Genomic DNA, 14,851 nt, shown 5'->3' with positions numbered 1-14,851 from the left:
TGCTAAGATTGGGTAACTGGATGGGAACTTTTTTTGGGGGGTAACAGAGAATGAAAGAAAGAAGATAGTTAAGGAAGATGTGTGATTTTAGTAGTATGAAAAAAGCTGTGAATGATCTCAAAGAGAAGCAACAGGGGGGCATTTTCCTGTACTGGTAACCATTCCCAGTTTCTACCCATAACAAGATGGGAACAGGGTAGAAGGAGAGACAGAGACAGAGACAGAGAGATTATAGGTTATTCATATGTAAAAGGAGCTTATAAATTGGGTTTTTGTGTAAACAAGCACTCTGACATGCACAACCTCTCTTTCAAAAAGCATTTCAAAATTTTGTAGTGTACTCCAGGGTTATCATTATGAATAGCATTTTGAATTTTTAAATATTTCAACTTTTATTTGAATTCTGGTTATATAAGAGATTAATAAATAGGGGACAATACATTATACACAGTTTATGCATACCTCTGATACCAGCGTTCAACGATGGAGATTTTTCCTATGTTTTCCTTAGATGAGGGCTCTGAGTCTCATACCTTTAAAAATATTTAGATTTACTAATCATGAAGAAGCCAACTGTTCAATATCAAAGAAGTATTAAATAGTGCTAAAATTTCCATGGCATTAGTTTTTAGTTATTTGTAGATTGTGACACTTAAGTAAATTTTTTATTACTTTCATATATTCTTGATTAAAATTAGTTACACAATTCTTTTCATAGGAAGTAGCAGTTTTTGTCTTTGACAAAAAGCTGATTGATAAATATCAAAAATTTGAAAAGGATCAAATCATCGATTCTCTAAAACGAGGAGTCCAACAGTTAACTCGACTACGACACCCTCGACTTCTTACTGTCCAGCATCCTTTAGAAGAATCCAGGTAAATTTTTATAAAGGCTTACATAAGAGACTTCCTGAACACAAAGTTGAAAATGACTTTATATATGAAATCTGTCTATATAGTACACTGCTAGTGAAAAATTCTTATAAACTGAATGTTGAGTTCCTATGGATTAGTTATTTCCCTAAAATTTATTTGCATATTCTATGAATGTGTGTATTTTTGAAATATTAACTAAAGCTTTCTTCACATTTGCCATGAGTCTGTTTGCTCATTCTGTGCTCAGCACTACAGTAGTCAAAATGGAAGATGCAAGAGAAGTATAGAATATAGTCCCTGCCTGGAAGTAGCTGTCTTTGTTAATTTGCTAGAATTTCTTGTGCCCTTTTCATTGATTCACTATTTGGGGGTTATTTTTGTATGTATTCCAGGTATTGTTCTAGACATTTAACCTTCTGCTGTGCCCAGTATGTCAGTCCATAGCCCTCAGTTACTCTACCATCCATTTTGCTCAAGGATGAGCCTAGAAACTGTTGCTGAGAATGATAAGAAAATGAAATCTATGTTGTGTAACCTTAACTGCAGTGCTTTTAATGTGCCACAGATACCCTAGCTATATAAACCTTTTCCACTTCACTCGTAACCCCTAATTTATTCCTTTCTGTCTTCCTGCATAGCAGACTGTATTTCCCTCTTAATTCAGAAGATGCTAACCAAATGGTTTGCCAGTTGTGTTCATGGACCCACAGATTTTAAGGATGGGGGAGGAACAGGAAGGTGGAGAAAGAGAGGGCAGGGTTCCAGACTTCCCAGTCCTCTTCAAACAGGACAGTTTTGTTGCTTTTATCTATTTTATATATTGGATTTCTGCGTAATTCTTACTTTGGAATCTTCAATAAACCACTACCACTACCCTCTACCCCCAAAGGCACAAGATCCTTTCTTTCAGCCTAAGAGAATAAAACCTAGTATTTGCTATGTGAAAAACTGTACTAAATGCTTTATATTTGTTTATTCTCACAATGAGATAGAAGAACTGAGAGACAAGAGACTTTACTTAAGCCACATAACGGTGTCCGGATTATGAGCCCATGTCCCCCGCCCCCACACTGTACCATGCTGTGCCAACCCAGAAATATGCTCATATGTCTCTTATTATATAATTTGTATTGCCCTTCTGTTCATGAAAAAACGCAGAAGAAGACTCCAGTTGTCTCTGAGGTAGCACTCACTGTTGTGAGCCCTCTGTCCCTAAGTTTGGCTTGCCACACTTGTCCTGAGCCTCCTGAGTCCGTATTTGTTCGCACTATTTCCCTGAAGAGTTTACCATCAGGTTCTGTAGTGTCACCTATCAGAGTACCGCCCGTCTTTCTTATTTTAACTTGTATTGGACATGTCTTATATTTCACTATTACGTTTTAAGTCTCTTGAATGGAGAAGGATGAATATTTTATGTTTTTCTCTTTTCCTGCAGCTTCTAGTATATGATTTAAATATTACAGAACTAGGGACTTGCTGGCAATCATAAAGAAAGACAATTCAAAGATTACTTTAATGCTTTTTATTGTTAAGTTGTAAAAATTGCAGTAGCATTGATAGAAACAGAGAAGGAAAAAATAACTTCCAGTTTTTAATGAATTAATAAAACAGAGATGACACTGGAACTACCCAAAAGAAATGTGCTATGGGAAGAATCAAAGCCCAGAGTTGGTGATGTGTATGGGGGTAAATAACACAGAGGCAGCCATTAAAACTATGAAAAAAAATGAATTTTTCAAGAGCATGAGGAAAAAGCAGAGTACTGAGTACAGAACTTGAATTGTAGAGGGGAAAGAAGAGCCAGGGAGGAAAAGCTGGAGGGATCATTGTCATGTGGCAGTACCTTATAGTTCTCCATTGCCAGAGCCGAAGCCAAGCCAGAACGTTGTTAGGACTTGCATCTCAAACGTGTGGTCATTTAACAGTGTTAGTAAGCATTTGTGGAGTTTCCGTGCTAGTCATTGTACTGCTGACTTGACATGCATTATCTCTTTTGGTCTTCACAATGACCCCTCAAGGTGGTCTTTTATCACCATTTTACAGATGAGCAAAGTGAGGCTCACAGCCATGGTGTCAGAGTCATCATGTCAAGGAATAGGGCTGTTGGGACTTGAAGTCCAGTATTTGTCCTCAGAGCCTGAGCTCTTGGGCATGATTTTATAAAGCTATTAAATATTAATGTCTAACATTTTCTGAATATCTAAATATCCTTATATATCAAAGAGCAGTACTTAAAAACATTTTGAAATCGTGATACCTTTCAAAGTGATACATAAAATAGATAAAAGTAAGGCTGCTCTGATTGGGGACCTGGAGCCATGCCCAGTTCCTCTTCCTGACTCCTCTTGCTCCAGAGGCATCTGTGGGAAATCTACAGGTTCCTTTGAGATAGTCTGAAAACTATAGCCTTACAAATAAGGGTAATATCATTGATTGGTATTATGTAGCAGTATTTTAAATTAATTCATTTGTTTTCTATAAAGAATAATAGTCATTCAAAAAGCAGAGTTGAAATGTTTTATTCCCTGACTTCTTAAGTTTTAAAAAATGGATCACAACTGTTACAACACTTCATTTAAAAGACTGTTTAATGATTTATCCAGTATAATTCATAGACAAAGCTTCCTGACTTTGTTCTGTTGGTTTAAGTGTGTTATGTTAATGCTGAAAATAAATCTGAAAGTTTACCTTCTTGTTGATAGTTTAAGAGGACCACTTTTATGTATTTGATTTTGATAATGTGGAAAGAATGATAGTAATTAACTTTTTCTTTTTTAAAACAGGGATTGCTTGGCATTTTGTACAGAACCAGTTTTTGCTAGTTTAGCCAATGTTCTAGGTAACTGGGAAAATCTACCTTCCCCTGTGTCTCCAGACATTAAGGATTATAAACTTTATGATGTAGAAACCAAATATGGTTTGCTTCAGGTATGTATTTTTATTCGTCATGTGAGTTTTTTTTTCAAAATTATTTTTGACTATTTCAAACTTATTAGCTACTTTATTCTATTAGCTTATTAGCTACTTTTGGCTATTTCAAACTTATAAACTACTTTATGTAAACCTTAGTAATTTAAAAATTATTTCTGTGTTCTAGAATTTTTCCATAGTTTATTTCTAGGCTTAAGTTATATTTTAATTGTATGAAACAAAGCATTGGTAACCTTTGGAGAAGGTCACTTATTAACTAGTGGATGGCACAGTTCCCTTTTGATGTTTTTTTGACTTTTAAACCTTGTGAATATAACAAAACATTAAACTGAAACAATAAAGTACTTAATAAAAAATTATATGATTAAATAAATTATTTATTAGGTGTAAGGAGATGTAGCTTTTTCATATATGTCCACTTCTGATTTTCCTTTCCCTGAATAGCAAAATATCTTCAGCTTTATAGAGTCAATTTATGCAGTAGATTCTTAACTTCTTTGGGGACAGCGATCATTTTATTTTTTAACAGCTTATTAAGGTATAATTAATTGCCATACAGTGAACGTCATGTATTCGAAACACTCAGTTTTATAAGTTTATAAACCATCACCACGATCAAAATAATGCACATATCCATGACTCCCCAAAGTTTCCTCATACCCCTTATAGTCCCTCCCCCCTGCTCTTTGCTATGTTTCAATCTCTTGTCCTAGGAAACCACTGACCTGCTTTCTGTCACTATGAATTGGTTTATAGTTTCTAGAATTTTATAAATGGAATCATACACTATGTACTCTTTTTTCCTCTCTTCTTTTAATCAATTTAATTATTTTCAGATTCATCCTTATTGTTATGCATATCAGTACTTTTTTATTGCTAAAAAGTAGTCCATTGTATGCATAGACCATAGTTTATCCAATCACCTATTGATGCTCATTTGACTTATTTCCAGTTTTTGACTATTGCAAATAAAGCTGCTATTAACATTCATGTACAAGTTTTGTATGGACATATGCTTTCATTTCTTTTGATTACATACCTAGAGGAACGGCTAGATCAAATGTGGGTGTGCATGTACACACACACACATACATATACACAAACTGCGGCTGCCAAAAAAATGTATACAAGTGGAACTTTGGTCAACGTTGCTCAAGCAGTAGTTTACTGTAATCAGAAGTGTCCGGACACTGATGGTAACCACCTTGAGCCCCTCTTGTAATTGCAGAAGTCAAACATGACTTGTACTCATCTTTTTTTATCAGTATATATTGAGTATTATAATTTTAATAGTTTTCTGTTCTTAAAATGTGTATATATTTTACATATATAAATATATATATGAGAGATATATATATAATTTTTAAAGAAACTGATAAACTGTTTTCCAAGGGGGTAGTATCACTTTATATTCCCACTGTAGTATACCAGAGTTCCATTTTTTTCACATCTTTGCCAAAACGTGATATGTTGTTGGTCCTTTCAATTTTAGCAGTTCTAGTAGACGTGCAATGGTATCTTGGAGTTTTAATTTGTTTTCCCTGATGAATAATGATGTTGAACACCTTTTCATATGATTCTTTGCCATCTAAATATCTTTTTTGTTGAAATGTCTGTTCAGATCTTTTGCCCACTTTTTGAATGTGTCATTTGTTTTCCATTATTGAGTTTTGAGATTTCTTTATATATTGTGATCACAAGTCCTTTGTCAGATACATCGTTTACAAATATGTTTTCCCAGTCTGTGGCTTACCTTATTCTCTTAACAGTATATATTTTTTAATTATGGTAAAATACATATAACATAAATTTTACTCTTAACCATTTTTAAGTGTGCAGTTCAGTGGCGTAAAATACATTCACATTGTTGGCAACAATCACCACCACGTATCTCCAGAACTCTTTCACCTTGCAAAACTGAAGCTGTATCCATTGAACACTAACTCCCACACGCCCTTCTCCACCCCCAGTCTCTGGAAACCGCCATTCTGCTTTCTGTCTCTATGAATCTGACTACCTTAGGTACCTCATATAAAAGGAATCATGCCGTATTTTTTCTTTTGTGATTGGTTTATTTCACCTAGCATAATGTCCTCAAGGTTCATCCATATTGTAGCTTGTTTCAGAATTTCTGTCCTTTTTAAGGTTGAATATTATTCCATTGTATTTACAACATTATGTTAGTTCATTCATTTGTGGATGGTCAGTTGGGTTATTTCTACTTTTTGGCTATTGTGAGTAATAGTACTATGAACATGGGTGTACAAATAATTTCTTCGAGACTGCTTTCAGTTCTTTTATGGTTATACCCAGAAGTAGAATTTCTGGATCATGTGGTTATTCTAGTTTTTTGAGGAACCAGTGTTTTGTTTTCCACAGTGGCTGCACCATTTTATAGTTCTACCAATAACTCACAAGGGTTCTAATTTTTCACACCCTCACCACCATTTGTTATTTTCTGGGTTTTGATAATAGCCACGCTAATGGAAGTGAGATGATATCTTGATTCGGTTTTGGTTTGCATTTCCTTAATGGTTAGTGAATTTGAACATCTTTTCATGTACTTATTGGCCATTCTTATAACCTCTTTGAAGAAATATCTATTTGAGTCATTTGACCATGTTTGAATCAGGTTGTTAGGTTTTTGGTTGTTGAGTTCTAGGACTCCTTTCTATGTTCTAGATGTTAACCTCTTATCAAATACATGATTTGAAAATGTTTTCTCCTCTTCTGTTGATTTTTGTCCTTTTGATGTAGTGTTTTATTTTAACATATACAATTTATGTATTTTTTATTTTGTTGCCTGTGTATTTAGTGTCATATCCAAGAAGTCATGTAGCTTTCCCTTACGTTTTCTTCTAAGAGTTTTATAGTTTTAGGTCTTAAGTTTAATAAGTCTTTGATCCCTTCTGAATTAATTTTTATATGTGATTTAAGGTAAGGGTCCAACTTCATTTTTTTGCATGTGGACATACAATTTTCCAAGCACCCATTGTTGAAATTTCTGTTCTTTCCCCGTTGAACTGTCTTGATACCTTTGTTGAAAATCACTTGACAACATACAGTAAAACATTTCTAGGTTCCCTGTTCTGTTCCCTTGATCTGTATGTCTGTCTTTATGCCAGTGCCACACTGCAGCTTGGTAATAAGCATCTGAACTCCCCCCCAACCATAAGATGGTTCCAAAGATTAGCAGATAATTAGTAAAAGCACATACCAAATTGGTGCCTGAACTGTACAATAAGCATGCAATAAGTTTTTTTCCTTTCAACGTTAAGAAAACTTTTCTAGACTTGAAAAACCTTGCATATTTTATAAATTATATTTAAGAAATAAGCATTTTAAAAAATGTGAATCTTACACAAATTTCATGTTCACATGTATTAGATAGAACTAGAGAACATTCACTTGAAAAATATTATCAACCCCCTAATTGCTTATTGTACTAGTCACTGAGGATAAATATTCAGGCAATTAGAAGTAGTAGGTTGCATCTCAGGGAAGGGTGAAAAATGAAACTGAAAAGATAGAAGAAGATCTTGTTGGTGATGGGGAACTCTGAAGGATTTTAAGCAGGCTAATGACCCTGTCCAATGTACATTTTAGGGCTACCATTCTAGAAGAATGGAATTGTGGAGTAGGGAAAACATGGGAAACAATCCCTGTTACATACAGGGTATTTTTCAAAACCAAATGTGTAAATTTATAAATGCTTAGCATAGCGCTTACATGCAAAAAATAGAATGAACGTTTTTTTAAAATGTCCTAGGAAGGACTAGAGGTACAGAGTGAAGTTATGCAGGGAAGAATGGGACCTAGTCACGGACTGTGTGGTGGGAGTTGGGAGTGGTGTGGAGTCTAATAGGATTCCCACATTTATTAAGAAGTTGATAGACTGTCATTTGTAATAATTCACCAGCTGGGACCTACACAGATTCAGTGATTTGCTCAAAGTTGCAAGGCTAGTAAGTGATGAAGTGGGGACAGGAATCGAAATATCTTTTAAAATAGTACTCTTTACACTCTTTTACTGTTGACTGGCCTTCATGTTGAAAACTGTAAGAAATCTTTTTAGAGAATTTATTCACATATTTGTTCATTCATTAAGCAAATATTTATTGGTCACCTATATGCTGGCAGAATCCTGGGTGCTTAAGGTGTGGCAGTGAACAAAACAGACACAGATTCCTGCCTTTTGGAACTTAAACATTCTCCTGGGGGAAGAAAGACAATAAGTAAATACATAGTACATTAGATTACAATGATAAGTGCTTGTGGAGAAAAAAAGAGTGAAGGGGGATGAGGGGGTAGTTTGGATGGGGAGGAAAGGAGATTTGCACTTTTGAATGGGGTAGTCAGGAAATCTGTCACTGAAAAGGGGACATTTGAATGAAGACCTGAAAAAAAGCAAAGAAACGAGCCATATATATACCTGGGGAGAGAATGATCTAGGCTGAGAGAACAGCAAATGCAACGTCTCTGAAACAGACTCTTGCATGACATGTTCAAGGAACAGTGAAATACCTGGAATGGTGCAGAAAAGTAAACAAGAAGATGAGTAGTGGGAGATAAGGTCTTAATGAGTGGTTAGGTCCTGTTAGGCCCTCAAAGCCAGAGAAATACTGTGGATTTTAGTCTGAGAGAAAGGAAAAGCCTTTGCAAGGTTTAAGCCGGAAAGTGACATGGTCTGGGTTATGTTTTAAAAGAATTACTCTGTGGTAGCTGCTGTATTGAGAATTAAACTATGTAGCAAAGTAAGAGCAGAAGGGAAGAGTAGGTAGCTGCTACAATAATACAAGCCAGAGATGAAGGTGGTCCAGGGGAGAGAAGGTGGCTGAGACAGGGTCAAATTCTAAGTATATTTTGATGGTGAAGGTATTGAGATTTGTGGACGGATTTGCTGTATAAGAAAAATAGAGTAATGCAAGATAACTCAAAGGTTTTTGTCCCAAACAACTGGAAAAAATGAAGTGGCCATTAACTTAATATGGGAACAATTGCAGGAGCGGAGAATTGAATTGGAGGGGAAGCTCAGTTTCAGATTCATCTAAGATTGAGGTGCTTATAAAACATTCAAGGGGAGAAAAGTCAAGAAGGCAGTCAGATATTTAATTAATTCTAGACTTTAGAACAGAGGCCCAAGGTGGAGGTATTTGGGAGTAATAAACATATGGATGGTAGTCAAAGCTATGAGAACACAGAGAAAGAGTAGATGCAAAACTCAGAGGTTAAGTCCAGGAGGTTGGGGTAAAGGGGAGGAACCCACAAAATAAACTGAAAAGCAGTGACCAGTGGAGTTGGAGGAAAATCTGGGAGAATGGTGTCCTCGAAGTCAGAGAGCATTAATTAGTTTGCCAAAATCTACGCCTGGAAACAGAAATCCAGTCTTCATTTTTGGTTAGTAAATCCCATGGTAATCTTAAGCACAAATACAAAAATTACCAAATACTAATCCAGTGTGAGAACGAGTGAGCATCAATTAATATTTGAAAACTGAGCACAATGCTATTTAGAAAAACAATTTCAATATGAAGTGTAAGTATGTAAAAATATTAAGAATTAAAACCAAACTGACAAAGGTATCTCTTGACATTTACTATCTGTAACTCAGGAACCAAAGATTCTCTCACTTTTCAAACTCAGGAACTGAATGTATTTGGATAGCAAAGTACTTTTATATTTTCTTTTGCTTGTGTGCATATAGAAAGGAACTTAAATACCCTGTTTCCCCGAAAATAAGACCTAGCTGGACCATCAGCTCTAATGCGTCTTTTGGAGCAAAATTTAATATAAGACCCAGTCTTATATTACATTATATTATATAAGACCCGGTCTTATATTACATTATATAATATAAAACCCGGTCTTATATTAATTTTTGCTCCAAAAGACGCATTAGAGCTGATGGTCTGGCTAGGTCTTATTTTTGGGAAACACAGTAGTTGTACTCTGGTTTTATAACTGGGTTTTTCCTGCTTATGCTTGGATTATCTTGGCAACTGAGAATGTCTGTACTTTTGCGTTTATGATGAAGTTTAATTGTTACCTGACGTAAAAAATCTTTTATTGGGAGAAGCAGAAATTATGATTTATGAGACATTTTATTATGGTAATTGAAAGTTTTATTTAATGTAAAAATGACTGGGTGTTTTTTTTTTTGCATTTATAGGTTTCTGAAGGATTGTCATTTTTGCATAGCAGTGTGAAAATGGTTCATGGAAATATTACATCTGAAAATATAATTTTGAATAAAAGTGGCGCCTGGAAAATAATGGGCTTTGATTTTTGTGTATCATCAACCAATCCTTCTGAACAAGAGGTAATGAAGGTTTCAGTCTTCCAATTTTTTAAAGCTGTGGAAATTTGTGATTGCATGTGTAATAGAATAGAGAATTTGTAAGCCTCATAAATGTGTAGAAATAGTCTGCATGGTACAATGGTATGTTTAAATGTATAGAAAATTTCTAGTGTTCACTGTACCTAAGAGTATTCTTTAGCTAGCTCATTAATTCAACAGTAGTTAATATTACTTGAGAAAAGAAAGGATGCTGGAATTAAATTTGAGAACTGTTGTGTTAAGTAGGTTTTTTACGCCCCTCAGAATGCCAAATACACAGAGACATTGTGAATCTCTAGAAATATTTCCCCAACTTACTGGCCACAGAATCTTATTTAGGGAGCATGATAACAATAATAGCACTGATAATAAGAGATAAAAAGTGAGGTGTAGAAATAATACAGTTGAGTAAATTAGGTTCATACAATAACGTCACCTGCCTAACTTTAGGCAGGTGGTAAGCAACAGAGCTAGGATGTGAATCCAGCCTTTCTGGTTTCAAAGCACCTGTTACTTAGTAATTATGATTCCTGCCTATTTATACTTAAGAAACCACTCAGTATTTCAAGTTTTCACTATATGTAGTTGTTAAAGGGACCTTGATTTGTTCTAAGATAGATTTGTAATTTAAGTAAACATTTTTAAGGGAAGTAGAAAGAATTTGTATTGGTGAGTATATACTATGGATCAGACACTGCTTGGTCTGTTTTCCATACATTTATTTAATCTTACAGCAACCTTTTGAAACTATTAACTAAATCATGTAGCTAGGTAAAGAACAAGGTTTCAAACAGTACTCTATTTGAACCTATAAAACTCGAAGGCTGTGTATCATAACACATAGGCCAGACCTTTCCATAGTCACACTATCTTATAGTGATAATTTGCTAGAGCTCCGATAATCTCAAAGTCATAAGAGTTCTTATTCTTATCTCTGAATTTGTTGCATGCACTTTCCAGATTTGGGGATTTGGGAATTTTAGAATTGAAGATGGTGATGACATTTTTATTTGACTGAGTATGAATTTAAAACTAGATTGTTGCTACTTGATAGTGGTTTGCTTTAATTTGAAATATTTAATCTATTTCATCTCTTTTCTGTCTTATTATAGCCAAAGTTTCCTTGTAAAGAATGGGACCCAAATTTACCATCATTGTGTCTTCCAAATCCTGAGTATTTGGCTCCTGAGTACATACTTTCTGTGAGCTGTGAAACAGCCAGTGACATGTACTCTTTAGGAACTGTCATTTATGCTGTATTTAACAAAGGGAAACCTATATTTGAAGTTAACAAGCAAGATATTTACAAGAGTTTCAGTAGGCAGTTGGATCAGGTATTTGCCTTTAAATATTTGCTTGCATTAAAATGTATTAAATGTTTCTTTGATTTTTTTCTACATTGTGTTCATAAAATTCTCTAAAATGAGATGAGTGTCTCATATTTTAATTTTTGCATAAAATCAACTTAACAAACAGAAGTAATTCTGTAAATAATGAGGATTAGTTAAAGTTTGTTACTACAACTTTAATCATGGCATTTATTTACTAGAGTGAATATTGAAATTGTCTAGAATACTGGACATTTTGTTTTAGGAATAAATAATTTCAGGTATTAAAGATAAGTGTTTTAATTATCTTGCAATAGTAGAATTAGCAATTTGTTTTAATCTGAAAAAGATGTTTTTTAGTAAATTTCAAAAGTTTCTTAAATGGACTATTGACAATATAAATTCATATGTTTTTAAATATTTTATATTCATATGTAGTATTATCACTCTTTTGAATAGTTGAGTCGTTTAGGATCTAGTTCACTTACCAATATACCTGAGGAAGTCCGTGAACATGTAAAACTACTGTTAAATGTAACTCCAACTGTAAGACCGGATGCAGATCAAATGACAAAGGTGAGTATGCGTGAATTTCTGCCATAGGTGGAGGGACAAAAACAATTAAAGCAGACTAAGTGCTTCTAAAACAAGATTTAGTCAGATATAGTCCCCAGAAATATCTGTATTCTTGAGTATATTAAATATTCAACTTCTTTTAATCTTAAACAGTAAAATAATTGCTCTGATATAAAATTAAGATTTCAAATAAACAAGAGTCCTAATAGTCACAGTTAGGTATGCAGAAGTTTCTGGCCACCCTAAGATTTCAGAGCCCTCTAATTCACTCAGAAGCATGGGTTTTAATTGATAAATGGTACTCTTTATTCCGTCAAGATGTTTTATTTAATCTTTCAATATTTTACTAGTTGTGTAAAGAAAAGCTTACTCTAGCCAACTTAAAAGGTACTGGTTCTGAAAATTTGAACTTGAAAAGAAAAATAATTTGTTACTTCTTTATTCTGATTCTTATAATTAGAATTTTTATGAAGTGGTCCTTAGCATTTTGCTAAATGTTCTGAATATTTTTCCACCACAGTGTAATAGTTTCAGACATGAGAAATACTTTCATATTTATCAAAGTCATTATATTTCCCTGTTTTTAGATTCCCTTCTTTGATGATGTTGGTGCAGTAACACTGCAGTATTTTGATACCTTATTCCAAAGAGATAATCTTCAGAAATCACAGTTTTTCAAAGGACTACCAAAGGTTCTACCAAAACTGCCCAAGGTTTGTTGTTCCTCACTCTCTTATTATGGTCAAGATTTTAGAGCTTAAAGTTTACTTTGACTTTCTATAATAATTTTTCCAAAGAAGTAAATGTAACTTTTACCTTGGGTGCATAATGGCTATAAAAGACTGCAGACTGAAGCCAAAAGTTTAGTTGATCTTTTTTCCATCGTCCAAAAATAATTAAATAGGATTGAAAAAAAATAGAAGGATACTACCTATGTCAAGGCAGTGCTTGGACATTAAATATCAGAAGAGAAGTCCATGAGTTGTCATGGTGGAGGTCACTGTCTCACCAGCAGTGAGGGGATGCTTCTGAATTGATAATGGCCTCTCTAATTCCTTTAACTCTCCCTCTCTGGCTTATTAAATCATGAGTGTAAGATAGCCTCAAAACTCTTTGTGAATGCTAAATATAAGCCACTGGTTGGGAAACTAATACTTTCTTGATTACCAAAGTATCTCCATTATTTAGTCTTTCAGAGTCACTGATTATGTATTGCCTGTATAGGCCTTTATTTAGATGCTTTGGAGAATAAAGAGGAAACATAAAATTTGGCCTAATTCTCAAGGCCCTTAGAGGAAGTGTAGATAGGGTTAATATGCACGAAACAACAATTAATAGTACAGGACACTGTTTAAATTGTGTGTTATGAATCATAAGTAATGAAGGAATTAAGAGGGAAAACATATTGATGAAGACGAATTAGGAAGATTTCCTAAAGACACGGTGATTATATGTCCCCTTTTATCTGTGACATTCCCAAGTTATGCCTTTTGTCCTGGCAGAATTAGCAATTGCACCCTATTTTACTCTTAAAAGTCCCAGTTTTAACCATAAGTTATATGGTCACCTTACCCAAAGGGATTGGAGATTTTAGACTGTAACTTCAGTGTTAATACTAAAGACCTGAAATTAAATTTATTTTTTTGAAAACTTTTTTTGCCTTTCAGCGTGTCATTGTGCAGAGAATTTTGCCTTGTTTGACTTCAGAATTTGTAAACCCTGACATGGTACCTTTTGTTTTACCCAATGTTCTACTGATTGCTGAAGAATGCACCAAAGAAGAATACATCAAATTAATTCTACCTGATCTTGGCCCTGTCTTTAAACAGCAGGAGCCAATCCAGGTATGTATATTGATATTTTTTCCTATTTATCTGCTGTTATTCAGTGATGTTAGTCAATGATGACTATCATTGAAAACAAAAGGAATGGATATGCAAGTTTTTAAAAATTGAGGTAAGTATAAGAGACTTTTCTTTCCCATCAGTCACCTATTTTGCATATGCTTGAAGTGTACCATTCCTAAAATTATAATTGACCTTAGCAAGTAAATGTGTGCGGCTCTCCATAAGTTATCTCTGAAAGTTAATTGTAATGAGATTTTGCATGTTATACTGTTCCCGTTGGCCTTACTGAAACTTACTGTGTTTCCCCGAAAATAAAACCTAGCAGGACCATCAGCTCTAATGGAGCAAAAATTAATACAAGACCTGGTCTTAATTTTAATATAATATAAGACCAGTCTTTAATATAATACAATACAATACAAGACAATACAAGGTCTAATATAGTACAGTATAGTATATAATATAGTATAGTATAATATAGTATAATATAATATAAATATATATAATACAATATAATGTAATATAATGGGTCTTATATTAATTTTTGCTCCAAAAGACGCATTAGAGCTGATGGTCCAGCTAGGTCTTATTTTCGGGGAAACACAGTATAGGTTTGGGAAAAGAAGTATTTATTTTTCTCCTACACTTCTAAATATTTCTTTTTATTTTGTTTTTGTTTGTTTTGTTTCTCACGATCTTTCATTTGTAGATGGTTTATGCCAGTATTTTATCTTTATTCCATTGTTAATAGTTTTACCAGAAGAGGGAAAATGCTTACAGCCCCCAGAACTAATATGTGTGGTTATTATAATTGAAAAACATAATTAGTCTCTGATGTAGACTCTATTACAGTATTTATTTGCCAGATTCAAGGTAGTCTTGGACTTAAGAGCAGTAGGGTCATACACCTGGGTTGGAATCTGGCCTTCTTTATCTCCTTACTAAAAGTATGGCTT

General features: G+C 34.1%; 1 protein-coding gene across 6 annotated transcripts in view; it reads left to right on the top strand.

The window, feature by feature from the left end:
* SCYL2 (SCY1 like pseudokinase 2) overlaps positions 1-14,851 on the top strand; it is a 54,089-nt gene that overhangs the window by 19,118 nt on the left and 20,120 nt on the right. For all 6 annotated transcript variants that reach the window (XM_019732110.3, XM_019732108.3, XM_019732107.3 and 3 more), the window contains exons 3-9: positions 719-876; positions 3,660-3,804; positions 9,977-10,126; positions 11,257-11,478; positions 11,932-12,048; positions 12,636-12,761; positions 13,716-13,892. In XM_019732110.3, the coding sequence (XP_019587669.1) occupies positions 719-876; positions 3,660-3,804; positions 9,977-10,126; positions 11,257-11,478; positions 11,932-12,048; positions 12,636-12,761; positions 13,716-13,892 (1,095 nt within the window). The remainder of the gene's footprint in view (positions 1-718; positions 877-3,659; positions 3,805-9,976; positions 10,127-11,256; positions 11,479-11,931; positions 12,049-12,635; positions 12,762-13,715; positions 13,893-14,851) is intronic.

Source organism: Rhinolophus sinicus, chromosome 1, assembly GCF_057876585.1.
Source record: "Rhinolophus sinicus isolate RSI-liver-muscle chromosome 1, RSI-T2T, whole genome shotgun sequence".
Taxonomy (NCBI): Eukaryota; Metazoa; Chordata; class Mammalia; order Chiroptera; family Rhinolophidae; genus Rhinolophus; species Rhinolophus sinicus.
Note: the sequence above shows the minus strand (reverse complement) of the source record. Positions and strands in the feature narration are given on the sequence as shown.